The sequence below is a fragment of the Triturus cristatus genome, chromosome 3_2, assembly GCF_964204655.1.
Source record: "Triturus cristatus chromosome 3_2, aTriCri1.1, whole genome shotgun sequence".
Lineage (NCBI taxonomy): Eukaryota > Metazoa > Chordata > Amphibia > Caudata > Salamandridae > Triturus > Triturus cristatus.
The window spans coordinates 642102494-642119277 of NC_140584.1; the positions used below are offsets into that span (position 1 = coordinate 642102494).

General features: G+C 45.3%; 1 protein-coding gene across 3 annotated transcripts in view; it reads left to right on the forward strand.

Annotated features, from left to right (window-relative positions):
- The window catches only part of ERBB4 (erb-b2 receptor tyrosine kinase 4), a 2224949-nt gene that overhangs the window by 1583298 nt on the left and 624867 nt on the right, over positions 1-16784 (forward strand). For all 3 annotated transcript variants that reach the window (XM_085648582.1, XM_085648584.1, XM_085648585.1), the window contains exon 6: positions 11513-11631. In XM_085648582.1, the coding sequence (XP_085504708.1) occupies positions 11513-11631 (119 nt within the window). The remainder of the gene's footprint in view (positions 1-11512; positions 11632-16784) is intronic.

The following is a 16784-nucleotide window of genomic DNA, read 5'->3' on the forward strand; positions in this document are numbered from 1 at the left end:
GCGAATTGCTTATTGCTTGTATATGACTGCTGATCAGTGTTTACTTTGTATAAGAATGATTTGCGGTGCCCAAAGCTCTGCCCAGTAGCCCATGGCCAGCTCTATTACATGTTGGCATGCTTAATATCAAGGTTGCATAGTCTGGAATTCATCTCATGCCTCTTAAATCCACTGCCAACGCTTCCTGCCTCTTTACCCCACTCTTACAAGCTCCTGCTTTCTCCCTTTGAGACGGTTTTTCCATCTTTTATCTTACTCCTCCTTTCCCGTTTGCGTGTGCTTCCCGCTCTTGCTCTCAGGAAATGTCCATTAAGAAAAAATAGGTGCCAGTGGGCTCCAAAATTAAGTACTGCTGCTCACCTAATTTATGAGCCTTAAGACAGTCCACAGAATATTTGGATGAAACATGTAGTGGCTGTATCAATGCACAACTCACTGCATTGAAGTACAATCGATTCATATGTGATGAAGAGAATAAGGATAAAAGTAAAGTGCCATGTGTCAACTGGACTAGATGTTTTACTAATAAGATGTCCAACAGGTGACTTTTTTAATGTGTGTACAATCTAAGGGTCTTTCCTTGTGGTTTGCGTTATGGACCTGGGTGGGCACTTGTTTTACTCTCCGCTAAATATGAAAAGTTATCATAAGCTCAACACGATTGTGAGGGGTGCTGATATGAATGCAGGAGTGTGCAACGAAGTGCACTGCCGTCATTTTATTGTTTCCAGCAGGGTTAGCAATGTAGGGTCTCAAGTATAAAGAATTGATTTAGTTAATATGGTTGGAAATTGGGCAACGACATTAACCAAATCCTTTTTAGGTCTGGCGAGACTTTTTGAGAGGGCTCCAAAAAGTGCTACCAGGCCAGCCTACAGCTACAGTGCATGTGCGCAGGCGCGCGCCGCGCTTGACCGCGATTACTTTCACTTTTGCGGCTGCACGGCCGCTTTGATGTTTGATCGCGATCACTTTCGCGTCCGCAGGCCGCTTGGCATAGCCAATAGGTCTCACTTTTAGGACCTTATAAGTATTTAGTTATGCAACTGTTGCATGGCTAAACACTTATAAGGTCCCAAAGGCGAGACCAATTGTCTATGCCAATGCTTGTTTAGTTTATGAACCAAACTATGTACCAATAGGTCGGTTCCCAAAATACAGAATTGTAGTGGGCCGCTATTCGACCTACCTCATCACTATCCATGAGATAGGTCACAAAGTGTGACCGACTACGATTGGCCACTATCATAGAGATGGCGGCCTTCTGGAGTTAGCAGACTACTATGGCTGTGATTGCTTTTAAATACAGCATTTATTAAAAGCAGCCTGTTTTCCTTAAAGAGAAATGGGCTACTTTAAAAAAATGAAAGGTTACAGAAAGCTGTTTTACAAGTAGGTAGTGGTGCCATGGACCACTGACTACTCCTAAAGAAATGTGGAAGGGGTCCCCTACCTGTTTGTGAATGGGCTACCACCTCCTTTGAGGTGATGGTAACAAATTAATGCTTTGAGACTGGATTTCAGTCACAAAACCTTCATATATGCCATAAGGAATCAGTATATGGAAGGAGCGTCCTAAAACCTTTCAAAAACGGAGTCCTTATTGTTTCCTAAACTCCTTTAATAAAACCCTTTCATGAATTGTTAATTGGGTTTAGTACATTTCAATAACTGTTTTAGCCCTCACAATCCCTGAGAATGACTGAATCTGAAAGTTTGTGACCCTTAAAACACTTAGTACATGAGGCCCTTACTGCATTAGTTTAGCTGAAACTGCCTGGTGACTTACAATGCTGCAGGCAACAGGAATTGTTGTCCAATGGTAGCCACTTTATCACTAACAGAAGCGTGAAATGTTTGGCTGGCCCAACTGTGTGAGCACATATGGCGTACACATTACAGCGTACACATTGCACACAGATTTTTGCAGCAGTAACTCGGCAGCACCCATCTGAGCACCAACCGACCAAGTCGTACACCTTTGCTACTTGCATAAAAGAGCAATGAAACACCTAACAAACTCTTTACTCCTTCTATGTCAGAGCACTGAATAAGCAGGTTCTGAATCCAATATTGTTGATAGTTGATGCCTGGGAAAGCCACATAGAACTAACCTGTTCTGCTGACAGGAGGAGGATGGCCAGTGCTTAATTTGAGCCTGTGGATTCTGGTGCTCGGCACCGGCACTTAATTGCCAGCACTGGCTCTCATGACAGTCCGCCACATGGTGGCGCTGTATTTTTAATTTTGGGATGAGCACAACAACTGTGCTTATTAAGTCAATATACATTGAAAATGAACAAAATCAACCCCACAGCCTGAAATAGTCTGAATTGTCACACTTGCAGGAGCTTGACGGTTAGCAGTTGTGTTGGTTCTGTCACCGGCAGCGCTGGCAGGAGCAGTGGGTGGTGCAGGCTGCATTGGGCCTCCGAGAAGCCCTGCCTCTTCCTGGCGGTGAGCACTGAGCCGAAGATGTGCAGTCTGCACTGAGAGCACTGCACGATGACGTCTTCAAAGTCGATGCCTGTTACAGTTTTTGCGGTTCGCATCACAGTTTCCTAGAGCAAATTGATTTTTTTAATCCTTGTTCCGGTGCAATGATTTTACTTTCTCAAAAGACCCAAAGGCTGTTTGCAGGCCGAGTAACTTGTTATTGTACAGTGTCTGTTCCGTCCACCAGAAACACTGGAGTCTCAGCACGGGGAGCACTCTATCCAGCCACGGCTAAGACACTGAGGCTAGACAGCAGTGCATCCATGTACATTGATCTACTATGAGGCCATATTCCAGTGTGTATGTGATTGCAGGAAAAGGAACACTCACTTCCACCGTTTTGTGTGTTTTCTAGTTCGCACGCATATCAGCGAACACCATCCTTGTCAGGGAGGCTTGTGAGTCTTTGGATCTGCTGCCTCAGGAAACATGCTTTTTGTGGGCATTGAGGTGCTAAGTCATGTTTTTGTTAGCCTATGGATTACCTATGCCGTCATTCCTGTATCCGGTTTTCGCAGGAGTCACAGAGCATGGGGAGGAATTCAGACAGACAGAGGCAGGATTATTACTTCTGTACTGTAGAGGATAGATGGAGGGGATCCTGATAGGAGGAGAACCATTGCCCTGCCCAGACCCTTCTGCCAAGGAGTTCTCTAAGATGTGAGAACCATTGCTTTATATGTGTACATATGTTGCTCTGGGGTTCAATAAATATATGGATCATCCAATGTGTTGAAATCGATAAGTTTTGAACGGCAGCACAGTGGTGTAGGAGTTCCACACACATGCCACATTATGTCTTCCCTTCGAGTTTAGCTGTGATCCTACTCTTTTGTCATCGCTTCAGGGTGCTTACAGGCAGTACAAAGGCTGAATTCTGGAAGAATGCCTGTAATCGTGGTGGCATTTGAGCAATATTGCATTATTAGATGTCCCTGAGTCCCTAGGCTGAGATGAAGGCCTCATCTGAATTTGTCTTCAAGATTGAGGCAAAAAGAGAAGAAACCGATTTGGAGAGATCTCCACTAAAGGTTTTGCATTTGGACAAGTGCATCACAAATAGTTTAGGAAAGTCCAACACGAGAATGTGGCCCGGTGAAAAGAGCATCCGATTGTAATGAGGTCCCCAGGGTGTGATGTTTAATGTCGCCTGGAGTTACTGAGATGTTGAACTGCGCTTTTTTTTGTTTTTTTTTTTACAAGAGCCAGTGCCAGGACTCAAAGCAGGATAGATGTAGCCAGCATTTCAGGCCCAAATGGTGCGAGAGGTGTAAGTTTGGACGACTTGCAATGCTTGCAGTTCTAACAGGAAGGCTCAATTAAGAACACTGAAGTAGGGTGACCAACCGTCCGTAAATTTCACGGACCGTCCGTCATTTTGGTGTGATGTCCGTTGTCCGTAATCATTCCTTTTATGGACGCCTTTTGTCCGTAATTTTGGACATTAATTACAGCGTTCACTGCGAGAAGCCCCAAGAGATTAAAAGTTCTCAGGGGCCAGCTCGCACTTCTCTGTTTAACTCCAGAGGCTGCAGCAGCCCCTCCCTGAGCGCCCACAGACTGTGGGCAGGCCCATTGTCATTCCGACTGAGGCCGATTATCCCCTTTGGAATGACAGTGCGCCCGCCGTCTGCCTTTAGCATATCATGTGCCAGTGAGATCGTAGTTAGTGATTACAGAGGAGCTTTCCCCAAACAGAGTACTGTGGGGAACTTGCCCCCTTGTGTAATTTGTCAATGTTGTACAGAGTGAACAGAGCAGGAGCAGTGACGGGACAGAAGAGGCGACAGGAAAGGAGAGGTGATGGGGCAGGGGAGGTGACCGGGCAGGAGAAGTGACGGGCAGGAGCGGTGATTAGGCATGAGCAGGAGCGGTAACCGTGCAGGAGCAATGAACAGACAGGAGCAGTGAACGTATAGGAGCAGTGAATGGGGCAGGAGAAGTGATGGGACGGGAGGATTGATGGGACAGGAGAAGTGATGGGACAGGAGAAGTGATCGGGCATGAGCAGGAGTGCTGACCAGACAGGAGCCGTGAACGGGCAAGAGCAGTGAACAAGTGTTACAAATAAAAGAATGCTATGCAGTCCAGAGATGTGGTTCAAGATCTCAGCTTTATTCTTCAAGCAGGATCCACAACAAGTTCATGCTAGGCCTTGATCCATGTCCAGCAATGCCCCACCAGGAGCAGCCTCCCTGCTGCTCAGCCCATCTACACCAACTGATCTTTGCTTCCACTCAAACACACTCAACATTCCGATGACATCACACAGACTGAGCAGCAAGGCAAGGACAGCAACAGAGAGGATGCATCATTTACTTCCTAGATTATAACACATCCCCCCCATATCAAATTTGTGAAAATAGGAACATGCCAGAACAATGTACTTTCATGCAATTCGTGAAGATAGGAAAATGCAAGAACAATGTACTTACATGCAATTTGTAATAATAGGAACATGCAAGAACAATGTACTTACATGCAATTTGTAATAATAGGAACATGCAAGAACAATGTACTTACATGCAATTTGTAATAATAGGAACATGCAAGAACAATGTACTTTCTTGCAACAAGACTAAATAAATAGATTGTGCGATGATAGAAAGACACACAAACCCAAAAACCAATGAGCTTCAAGTATAACACGAAGCTTCAGAATATAACCCTGAGAGGGGCAATCTTGCAACTCCTGACAGGAAAATCAAGATGATAAAAAGATAACAAGTTTTCACACGTGCGCATCCGTGACACACAGTCCGAACACTTAACACAAGATAACCCATTCAAGGGTACCACCAGACATATAAGTCTGAGAAGCCTCCAAATAAGGATCTTCTTACGTGCGCACCCATAACGCACAGACCGACACCTCACACAAGGTAACCACCAACTCATGGGTAAAACCAGACAGGTAAGTCTAAGAAGCCTCAAAATAAAGAGCCTTCTAACGTGCGTACTCGTAACACCCTCCTCTTCTGCAAAAACCCAGGACTTAGAACATACGTAATCCTTCACTTGCACACACCTAACACCATATACTGGTGATGACATACACCAGAGAACCTTCACTCATCACACCAAATATTCTTAAAAGAACATAGTAAAATCTCATAAGCGTGTAAAACAAAAACGAAAGTATAAGTATGGCGTTAAACATCAAGCAAGACATAGACTTTGCATTAAAATAGTTAGTGAAAACAGTCAAAACATGACCGGTGAGCGACTTCTCACCCGAGGCTCACAAGTGCCTTAAGACAGCAAATCCAAAGGAATACCTACAAGTGACTTCTGCGTTCCCTTTGGAACTCGTGGAAAATCGCTGCAAGTCAAAACAAAAGGAAATCTTCCATGCCACTCCGCGTCTTGCACAATCGCCGCTCCTTGAAAGTGAATCTTGCATGCAACTCTGCGTTACCCCTGGTAACCACAGGAAAATCTCCGCTCCTCCAATAGAGCCCTGTATCTAAAATGGTGGCACGTAGGTGACAGCGCGTCGGGTGGCTCTCGGCACGTTGTTGCATGCAGGCAATGGAACAGGCATCGACAGCGCAGAGGATCCATGGCAACCTCACCGCTCACTGCGAACAGGTACTTCTGCGCGCGCTCTTCACAGCACGAGCATTATTTTCAAAGTTCAAATCGCAGGCAAATTCAAACAGTCGCAGTAGAGCAGCCAAACACTTAATTCCACCCTGTTTTGCAACCGTGTCAGAAATACTCTGGGGCTCGATCTCTGCCCCCGATCCAAACGTGACTGTCCAATCACACCGTCCAATACCTAGATACACGGCACGCTTGAGAATCACACGTTGCCTGTTAAAAACACAGGCACCATCCAAGATTCGTGCCACATGTCGTCCGATGGTCTCGTCGCGTTGGGGCTAAGCGTAGCTCGACAAACACAAATGTCGCAACCATTGGGGCCCGAAAAATACCACCTCACAAGGGACAGTTCGCAGTACCAAGCAGATCCAAATCAGCTAACTGCTTAGGGTGTCAGCTTCTCCAACACACTCTACAGGGAGACAGTGGAGGAAAGTCTTAAACAAACTGGCACTTACTGGTTAGGGCGACCGATGAAATGGTCACTGGTGGGGCATTTGGGGTGCCAGGTTTGTTCAGATCCACAGGTTGTAGTCTCTTTGGTTTGTCCAATTTAAAAAGTCCAATCTTCATTAAAGTTGCACGCAGGTTCTTAAAATCGTCGCCAGTGTTACAAATAAAAGAATGCTATGCAGTCCAGAGATGTGGTTCAAGATCTCAGCTTTATTCTTCAAGCAGGATCCGCAACAAGTTCATGCTAGGCCTTGATCCATGTCCAGCAATGCCCCACCAGGAGCAGCCTCCCTGCTGCTCAGCCCATCTACACCAACTGATCTTTGCTTCCACTCAAACACACTCAACATTCCTATGACATCACACAGACTGAGCAGCAAGGCAAGGACAGCAACAGAGAGGATGCATCATTTACTTCCTAGATTATAACAACAAGCAAGAGCAGTGAACGAGCAAGAGCAGTGAACGAGCAAGAGCAGTGAACGGGCAGGAGTGGTGACGGGGCTGAAAAAGTGACGGGGCTGGGCTGAAAAAGTGACGGGGCAGGAAAAGTGACGGGGCAGGAAAAGTGACGGGGCAGGAAAAGTGACGGGGCAGGAAAAGTGAAGGGCTGGAAAAGTGACAGGTCAGGAGAGGTGACGGGGCAGGAGCAGTGACGGGGCAGGAGCAGTGACGGGGCAGGAGCAGTGACGGGGCAGGAGCAGTGACGAAGCAGGAGCAGTGACGAAGCAGGAGAGGTGACAAAGCAGGAGAGGTGACGAGGCTGGAGCGGTGATTAAGCATAAGCAGGAGCGGTAACCGGGCAGGAGCGTGAAAGGACAGGAGCAGTGAAAGGACAGGAGCAGTGAAAGGACAGGAGCAGTGAAAGGGTCAGGAGAAGTGAGGGGGCAGCAGAAGTGAGGGGGCAGCAGAAGTGAGGGGGCAGCAGAAGTGAGGGGGCAAGTGAAGTGAGGGGCAGGGGAAGTGACGAGGCAGGAGCAGTGATCGAGCAGGAGTACTGACTGGACAGGGGCAGTGAAAGGGCAGGAGCGGTGACGGGGTAGAAGAAGTGATGGGGCAGGAGAAGTGACGGAGCAGTGATTAGGCATGAGCAGGAGCAGTGAACGGGCAGGAGCAGTGACTGGGCAGGGGAAATGACAAAGGAGCAGTGACGGGGAAGGAGAAGTGACAAAGGGGCAGTGACTGGGAAGGAGAAAGTGACAGGGCAGTAGAAGTTACAGGTACTTATGTTCCTTGCCTATTTATTTACACACTATTGCATGACATCCACTGATGTGCCTGCAAAGCATACCTGTTGTCCCGAATTTTTGTCCTGAATTTTGACCTCCTGTACTGGATTTTTGTCCTGAATTTTGACCCCTTGTCTTGAATTTTTACACTCACCATCCTGAATTTGCAACCATGCCAGTTGGCCACCCTACGATGAAGTAGTCTGGCGAGCACATAGTCACAGCTTGGGCCACTGTGGCTCTGTGAGGCATGGGCTTTGGTTGTAGAAGTTGGTAAGCACTTTTCAACAGAGTTGACTTACTATAAGGTATAGGACAACACAGAGCAGGCGGCCAAAAAATTGAAAGACTGACCGATTGTACTGACCCGGGGCAGAATCTTATGCCTGCGTGTATTAGAACAGAGCTAGTGCTGGTTCACCCATTCCAGGAATGCAATAGGCAGTCAGTGGCTTTCTGCTGAGTCTCAGACCCAACAGAGTTTTTTAGTTGCATTAGGATTGTGAAATACTTTGTAATATAAGCATATTATTTGAGCTTTGAGTCACACAGACAGTGAAGAGTATTGATAATAGAGATAATCCTTGAAATACCTTGGAGGTAGTAATAGCACACAGTGACAGCAGAGCACGAGTCGGGAGTACACGCGGGTGGACGGCGTCCCCCACTTTTTTCACAGGGTGTAAGCCGTCCACCCTGCCAAGAAGTTGGGCCCCACTGAAAAAGATTTTGAATTCGTCCCAGTGTAATTTCCAAACACCAGGACTCTTTCAGCAGCGCCTGCACGTTGTTATCTGCTTTCGATCTGCAACAACTTGCAGGCGGGACGGGGCTCTCTTATTTCTGACTCCTACTGGGCCCATAACAAAGGCCAAATTTGAGGGGTCATCAGGCCTCCTTTTGTGGGAGTCTCCTGGCTGGCAGCAGTCAGGAGCCTTGCACCTAAAAGCAAATGCAGCAGAGGGGAAACAAAGGCTCACACCTTGTTAGCACTTTCCACATACTTAAGAGAGGCAGCTTTTCACTTTGTTCTGGCTCGGTTTAGGAGATATGCATGAACTGTAAGAACATCAGATGTGTTGATGTTTCCCAGCATTTGCACAAAATAAATAGCATTTATAAAGGTGCTTACTACCCCTGAGGAGGCGTTGTAATAATTTAAATATCACTATTTATTCTTTTAAAGCACTAGGGGTAGAAGAAACAGACTCATCCCACATTAAGCCAGCATTTGTCAAATACTATATATAAAGAATGAACAAAATGCCTTAATATATATGTATAGTGTGGAAAGTAAAAAATAAGCTAAAATAAATTAAATTTAAACAAACAAGAATAAAGCGCAAGCCATCTCAGTAGCGCAGGCGTGTATCGCTGTATGCAAGAAAACGCTCCCAAAGAATGTGTACCAGGATAAAATGGTTCACATCCGCAGGCAGTGAAAATGCCAAGTGGCATTGCGGATATTAGCAGAGTGGAACTAGTGGGAAATGGACACCAAGAGAAATATATATAAATATATGGCACTACCTAAAATGTGGTAGGTTATAGAATAAACAGTACTCTATGGGTATCCACTGCCCGGGAGTAAGCGCAAGATGGCATAGCTGAGTAATGGGAATAAACAAGGTGAATAGAAAAATTACACAGTGAGTGTAAGAAAAGAAAAAGTGAAGAATGGCTTGGACAATGCTGGGAAAAACCCACCTCCAGTACTATATAGTGAGAACGTGGTGGCAATGTATACTACTTATCCAAGCAGCCACTTGGAAGGAGTTACAGCCCAAAGTGTTTGCAGAGAAAGAGGACATGGACTCTCATGAAGGAGATAACAGAGGAGGTGGAATGGCAGGAAGAACTGACTGCAGGGGCAGGGACTCAACCCATGGTAACCAGAGTATGTATATACAGTGTCCAAGATGTTGGGGCACCACAGGTATATGATATCTCCTCTATCCTAGGTGAACGTGAAGGTCTTCCTCACGGTTGAGGCCTCCGGGAGCCTTGCTCTGCGAATGATGTAGTCAGATTCCAAGCGACATAGGCGGCGTTCTCGGTCACTGCAACCCTTTCAATTCCAAAATAAGAGATCTTAGAACTGACCTCAGATACCTCTCCATGCTCCAGCACGCAGTGTTTGGCAACAGTGTATGTTAAGTCCCTATTTCTGATGAGCGCAGAGATGCTCAAGTATACGCTTCTTCACAGGAAACACAGTGCTGCCAACATAGCGCAAGACAGAAATACAGCTCAAGACATAAACAACAAATTCAGTATTGCAATTGATAAATGGAAGTATTCTCTCATTCCTTCCAAAAGGTAACAGATAACTTTTAACATTGCAACTGTTAGCACAGGCCTTGCACCAGCCACATTTGTGAAGCCGGGGAGTTCCTTTAACCATGTGCCTGTTCTTTTAGCTTGTTGTGTGAGATGACTATGTACCAGCGTGTCCTGTAAGGATTTGCACCTACGGTATGTGATGTGTGGTTTAGGGCTGACCAGCTTACCTATGACTGCATCCTGCCAGACCAGGTACCAATGTTTGCTAACAATTTTATGTAGCGCCTGGGATGCTTTGGAAAAGGTGGTGATGAGTCTAACTTCCTGCTTACCCTTATCTCGTGTCCTCAGGATCAGAAGACTGTCCCTGTCACTGGTGGAGGACTTTTCAATGGCTGCTCTGATGGTTTTTCCCGAGTAGCCTCGTGCTTTAAAGCGGTCAACCATATTCACATGTTCCTAGGATAGTGCCTGTGGGGTACTACAATTGCGCCTGGCTCTAAGGAGCTCTCCATACTGGATGCTCCTCTTCAGACCTTCTGGCTGGTGGCTCCGTGCATGTAATATGCTGTTCCCGGCAGTAGCCTTTCTGATCAGACTGGTGTGTATGGTATCGTCATGAACTTCCACTAGGACATCCAGAAATTCAATGGTGGTAGTGTTAATCTTGCTGGTGAACCTAAGATTAAGACTATTGGTGGAAAGTCCAGCAATGAAATCATGCAGAGAATCCTGTGGACCATCCCAAATCAGAAAGATATCGTCAATGTAGCGGGTCCACAGGATCACATTATCTGAGTAGCATCCATTGCCTTGATGCCAGAGAAGCTCCGCCTCCCACCATCCCACCTCCCACCATCCTATGAAAATACAGGCATAACTAGGGGCGAAGCAACTCCCCATCGCGGTACCTGTGTATTGTTTCTACCATGTGTCCCCAAACAGAAAACAGTTGTTATGTAGGCAAACGTGTAGCATGTCCAGCAGTAGCACAGTGTGGTCAAACATAGAGATGGGTCTGTCACGAAGGAAATATTTACATGCCTCAAGTCCTAAATCATGTTCGATGCAGGTGTACAATGACACCACATCAGTGGTAGCAAGTACATAAGAGGCTTTCCATGGAATGCCTTGTATTTTGGAAAGGAAGTCCATAGTGTCCCTACAATAGGATGGTAAATTAAAAACATAATCACAGAGGAAAAAGTCAAGATATATGGAGGAGTTTTCTAGTAGGCTTTCATTAGCTGCAATAATAGGTCTCCCAGGTGGATTAGTAAGGTTTTTGTGCACCTTTACCTATGTGTATATATATATATATATATATACTAGATAGATCCGATGTTAGGTGAGAAGTTCACTGAAATAAATGTGATGCTGATATATGTTTGAATATGCCTATTCTATGTTCGTAATGTTATTTATCCTCCACATATCTCTGACAGTGACAAAAACCGTGTGTGCGGAGCAGTGCGATGGCAGGTGCTACGGGTCCTACGTTAGCGACTGCTGCCATCGAGAGTGTGCCGGAGGCTGTACGGGACCCAAGGATACCGACTGCTTTGTAAGCCTGGCCATTTTCCTTTTTTCTTTATCCTACAATTCTGTCACATCTCCTGATTTAATAACAATACTTCTAGTTTCCGCCTTTTAAATCATTTTCTCTCAAACGTTTTAAGAGTTTAGCTGCACACTTTTTGATTTCCTATTTTGTTTCCATTTCAGCTAATATGACCTATCAGCATGCATTTCCTATTGAAACATTTATGGGTTTTACAAATATCGGGTTTGAGCTATTTATATGCTAATGAACATGATTTTGATCTTAAAGCAGAGTATATTAACCATTCTTAGGTATAACGGCGGCTGTGAATCATTTTCACAGTCAATCTTTCTCGTCCACTCTCATTTCTAACACTTTTATTTCCTGGCTTATTCTTTTTTTGTTAATTCGTCTTTATGTTTAGAATGCTTGAGGATGGGGGAGACCTTTTCTTCCTTCCTTCGGCCTTTGTTTCTTTCATTTCTTCGTTCTTTCTTTATTTATTTCTTTCTTTCCTTTCACGTTGTGCCTTCTTTCTTTTCTTCAAGTTCTTCTGCGCTCCTTTTACAACAACCATTTTACTCCCACTTTTCTATTTTGTTTCAGTTTTTGCTCAATATCTTAATATTCCCTCTAATGTTTTTTTCATTTTCCTCATCACCAGGCGTCTTTCTTTTCTACATCTGCTTTATTTATCTTTCTCCTTTGCCTCTTTTGTTGGTCCTCTTTTCTGTGTTTCTTTTCTTCTACCCATCACTACTTTCATTGTTTTGAACAATTGGTTTATGAGTGAAGGAGGAATATATTTAAAGGTATTTTACAAACTAAGAATGGAATAAATTACTTGCTGCGTTTTAATCTGTGCATCTCCTTTAGGTATTGGAGAATGTGGTTATTCAAATGATATCTCAACTTTGAATAATTGTTCTTTTTTCACTGCCAACATAATTATAGGGAGCCCGGAAAGAAAGTCTTTAAATAGTTTTAACAAAGACATTTGATTGAAATTTGATATATTGGGCCCAAGTTACAAAGATTACTTTACTTTCACAGAATCATCAAGACCTAGAACTTTTCTCAGAAATGTTCCAATTACTAAATTTAGCAAGCAAGTACTCTCTTCGAATGGTTTATAAGGAGATACCATATACTGTGAATAAGGCAGACTCTGAACAGAGACCCGGGCAGTAGCCAGTGGCTTTAAAGTCTTTGCTTTTGCTATATAGTTTGTGGGGGAATGATCTTTCACCAAAGATACTCACTGGTGCAGCTTCTTTGGAATAGCTAGACTCATGGTAAACAGGTAACCATGGTCAAGAGGTGAGGTTAGCAAGTACAGAAGCACATAGGTTCCAAATACAGTATCACTTGGTACAGTGAGTTCATTTTAACATGTAATTTGTCTTTCTGTTTAGATTTCTTGGGGGGGGGGGGCACGTTGTCTTCCTTCCTCCTTCCTTTGTTTCTTTTATTCCTTCTTTCTTTATTAATTTCTCTGCATGTAGAGTCGTGCAGTATTGAAAAACATTTCCTACACAAATCTTGCTGTTTTTTTCTCAAAAGCTTCAAGCTTTGTAAACTTCTCTAAGGTCGCACAGTTCGACTTGCAAAAAAACGAGAATTTTCAGCAAAAGAAATGTGTTAGGTGGAGAATTATTTCACAATAAAAAGAGCTTTCATGAGAAAACTCTGCAGGGCTTTTCTCAGTGTGACCTTTTTTTAGCATGTTCTCATCAGCCGATTTCGCTGTCGCCCCACATTTTCTGTCTATATTTCCGACCTTTAGAGACTCGAGCAGAGGGGCAGCAGCACACAGCTGAGGTCCACGAAGCACTAACATGTCCTCAGAGATCTTGGCCAGATGTTGATCTTGGAATTGCAAGAGTGAAATTTCGGTTTATATTTCTAATCCATGGAAATAGTGCAGTATTCCATGCAGGTTGGCACTTTTGCCAACTAGGTGGTCTCACTAACCTTGTGATGGTACTATGGGCAGTCCGCCAGCTTCATCTTCCCAGGCTTGCTCCAAGTCTTGGAGGGTGGCGTGTGCTATGCTTAGTCGCAGGCCGACTCCTGAACTTCATTTAGCTGGCTGAAGAGTGTGTGCTCTGCTCCCAGCATGCCAAGGAGGCTGCCGGAAGTACAGATGTTGAGCACATCCCCAGCCACCTTTCTACTCAGACTGCCCGGGCTGAAAGATGAGTGATTACCCTCAGACATTACAGAGCGAAGAGAGAAGGTTCATTGTGTTATATTCTGACGGGCATCCAGCCACGGTTTGGTCATGCCCATTGCCTTGTTCCGTATGGCGTCATTGATGCTGCATAGCTCTAGAGTCGACCTCTGGCCTGGGGTCAAACAGTGGGGGGTGATGGTTAAAGGGTCCTGTTGCAGTAAGAGGGCAAGGTGTTTATACAACAGTGTGGAGTCTCTCAGCTAAAGAGGGACGGTGTTTATTTCATTAGAGGCCCTTAGTTTACAGCAACAGCAGGTAGGTCCAGTCAGGGCTACAGCCCCACACCCACTGAGCGTCCACCCCACACCATACACCAGCATTCTATTACATCATTCACTCTCAGCATTCCAAACACCCGCGCAGACACACAGGCAAGATACCACAAAAAATAAAAGAGGGGTCCTCCTTTACCAAAGGGACAGGACGCCAAATCGACAATAAGTCAAGGCAACAATTTCCCTTTGGAATGTTTTAAAGCACACTGTTTATAGCTCATACAAGCCAAGCACAATCCTCTCACCAGAGAGAGTATCACAAGGATTGTGCCCAGCTTGTATGTGGTCTGAGCTATAAACAGTGTGCTTTAAAACAATCCAAAGGGAAATTGTTGCCTTGACTTATTATGATACGCAAGATACTACAGGTCTCCTTTAGCCACATCGCCCCTGGATGACCTCTTCACTCTCCCTCCAAAAATGATTAACACTTTGCCACCCACCAGTAAACATGCTGTAAAAGGATAGTGGGGCTGCCTCGTGAGATCATTTTCAGAGGGGGCACTCTTGATAGGATAGCAGAGGTGCAAGGGCTTGTTGTCACTGATTTTGCTCCATGCTCCAAAGCCTTTCTTACATTTATGTAAGGACCTCAGGATGGCTGTGGGCATTCATTTAGTTCATAAGGCTCGGGGCTTCCTTTTTGGCACTGGCCAATGTGATTCATTGACCAACTAAATATAACTGAAAGAAATGTTACAGTTTTATGAGAAGGTACCAGGTCAGTCATTCAGCACCTTACTTAAGTATGATCCCACTATAAATGAAGGTGCAATTTGCAGTGGTTAGTAACAACACTGTCTTTTCTTATGACACCTATAGCCATAATGAAAAGACAGGTCAGTGATAAGCTACCGCTGGTCACAGACAGCCCACTCTTCTTAAATTGACCACCAACTACACACTAAGACGCAACCTCAGATGTAGCAGGACTGGTCTGATCTGACCGACATTTCTGAATATGAAATTAAGAAACTTGAGGAAAATTGTGAGAAATCAGGGTGACCTGGTGGAATGCTTTTGACCCAGTCCTTCGAGCCCTACCCAACATACCATGCTCTGAAAAGTACAGGAGCTTTTCAAAGAAACTGACTGCACTGAGGACCACCACCTCCTTCATCGAGACAGGGCCCTTCTTCTTGATTTCGCTCACGTGATGTTAGCTCAGTCCTCACCTCCATGTCGCCCTTCGTGATAATCTTTGGCCGCACTCTGCAAAGACCTAATGTCTCATGATGCTCTGTGTTGTTGTACTCTTACAACGAGTGCGCTGAAGAGGACTTGCCGACATGCTAACGCTTTACAAATAAAATTAACATATAAACACAGGGAATTATCGAATAGCCTGTCCACAAACCCGCCTCAGCACAAGGCAGCAGCACAGGCATCACATCATCAGAGATGACTAGAACAACTCCTTATCGTTCCATCGCTTTCCACCCCTTCACTGGTTAATTTGTAAAAAAAGTAAGTGCTGGGTCTCTCGTCAGGAGGCAGCTTACACCAACCCATTTCTGGTATTAGCACCATCGAAAACAGAACTACTACTAACCATTGAAGTGTGGAGAGGATGTGGCGTAATGGCCAGACCTGCTGACTTCCGAGGTGAGCAACCAGGTTTGAATCTCGGTGTCAGCTCAACATCCTGTGATTCTGGGCAAATCACTTAATCTTCCTGTGCCTTCCATAAATGAATATGTCCATAACTGGTGCTCATGAAAAGCACTTGTGTTAACGATTAAGTGCCGGTGCTAAGCACCGGAAACCACCGGGTCAAATTAAGCACTGCACCCCTCGTTCTTCCTTATTCCTGCTGTCTTCTTCTCCTAATGTGTTAGCTCTTTAACATTTATTCTCCGTGGTTTCTCTTCCTCTCATTAGTTGGGTGTTTAATTGTTTCTGCTGTCTCACTGATCTCCCACACTCGACTCGCAGCCCCCCTCCATCCTCCCTCACCCTTATCTGGCTACTTTGTTCCATATCATTATTTATAGCCAGCACATTTAGATAAGGAAGTTTCATATCTGCCCTCCTCCTCGGAGACAAAAAACCTATTAGGATACACGCACATGATAGCGCGCGCGGTGAAAGGGGGGATTAAGGAGCCGATTGGAGATAAGGGCGTCGCAGCGGGTCTCTTTGTGTTCACATCATATTCACGGGCCGCGCTCGCGCAATGCAGCGCCTGCAGCGAGGCCGGAGGCTGCCCGTGCCGGGCGAGCGGTGGACCTGTTGGGTGACCATTGCAGAGGGGATTCTGCACTAAACACCTTTTAGCAGCATGAATCTTCCTTTGGGGCTTTCTTGGGACTGCCTGGCCTTTTCACATTTCTAAACTCAAGCCTTTGAATGCTTCTGACTTCTCTCTGCTTCTCAGCGACAGGTGGGGTTTCTGAAAGTTTGGAAATTGAGTCGCTTCATTATTTGTTAAAGGTCTTAGGCTGCGCCACAGTGACCAGCATGGAAACGTTCTTCAACTTGGGGGCTCGACAGACAGAAAGAGACCATGAAGGCGGCCATGTAGGGTCGCACGGGAGTTGTTTCACTCTTCCTGCCCGGGTGGGCTTCCTCACACTAGATAGTACACAAACTCGAAGGGGGCCATATTGGGTGTGCGAGGCTGAAGAAAGGAAAACTGGAAAAGACCCACTGTGACTAGAAAA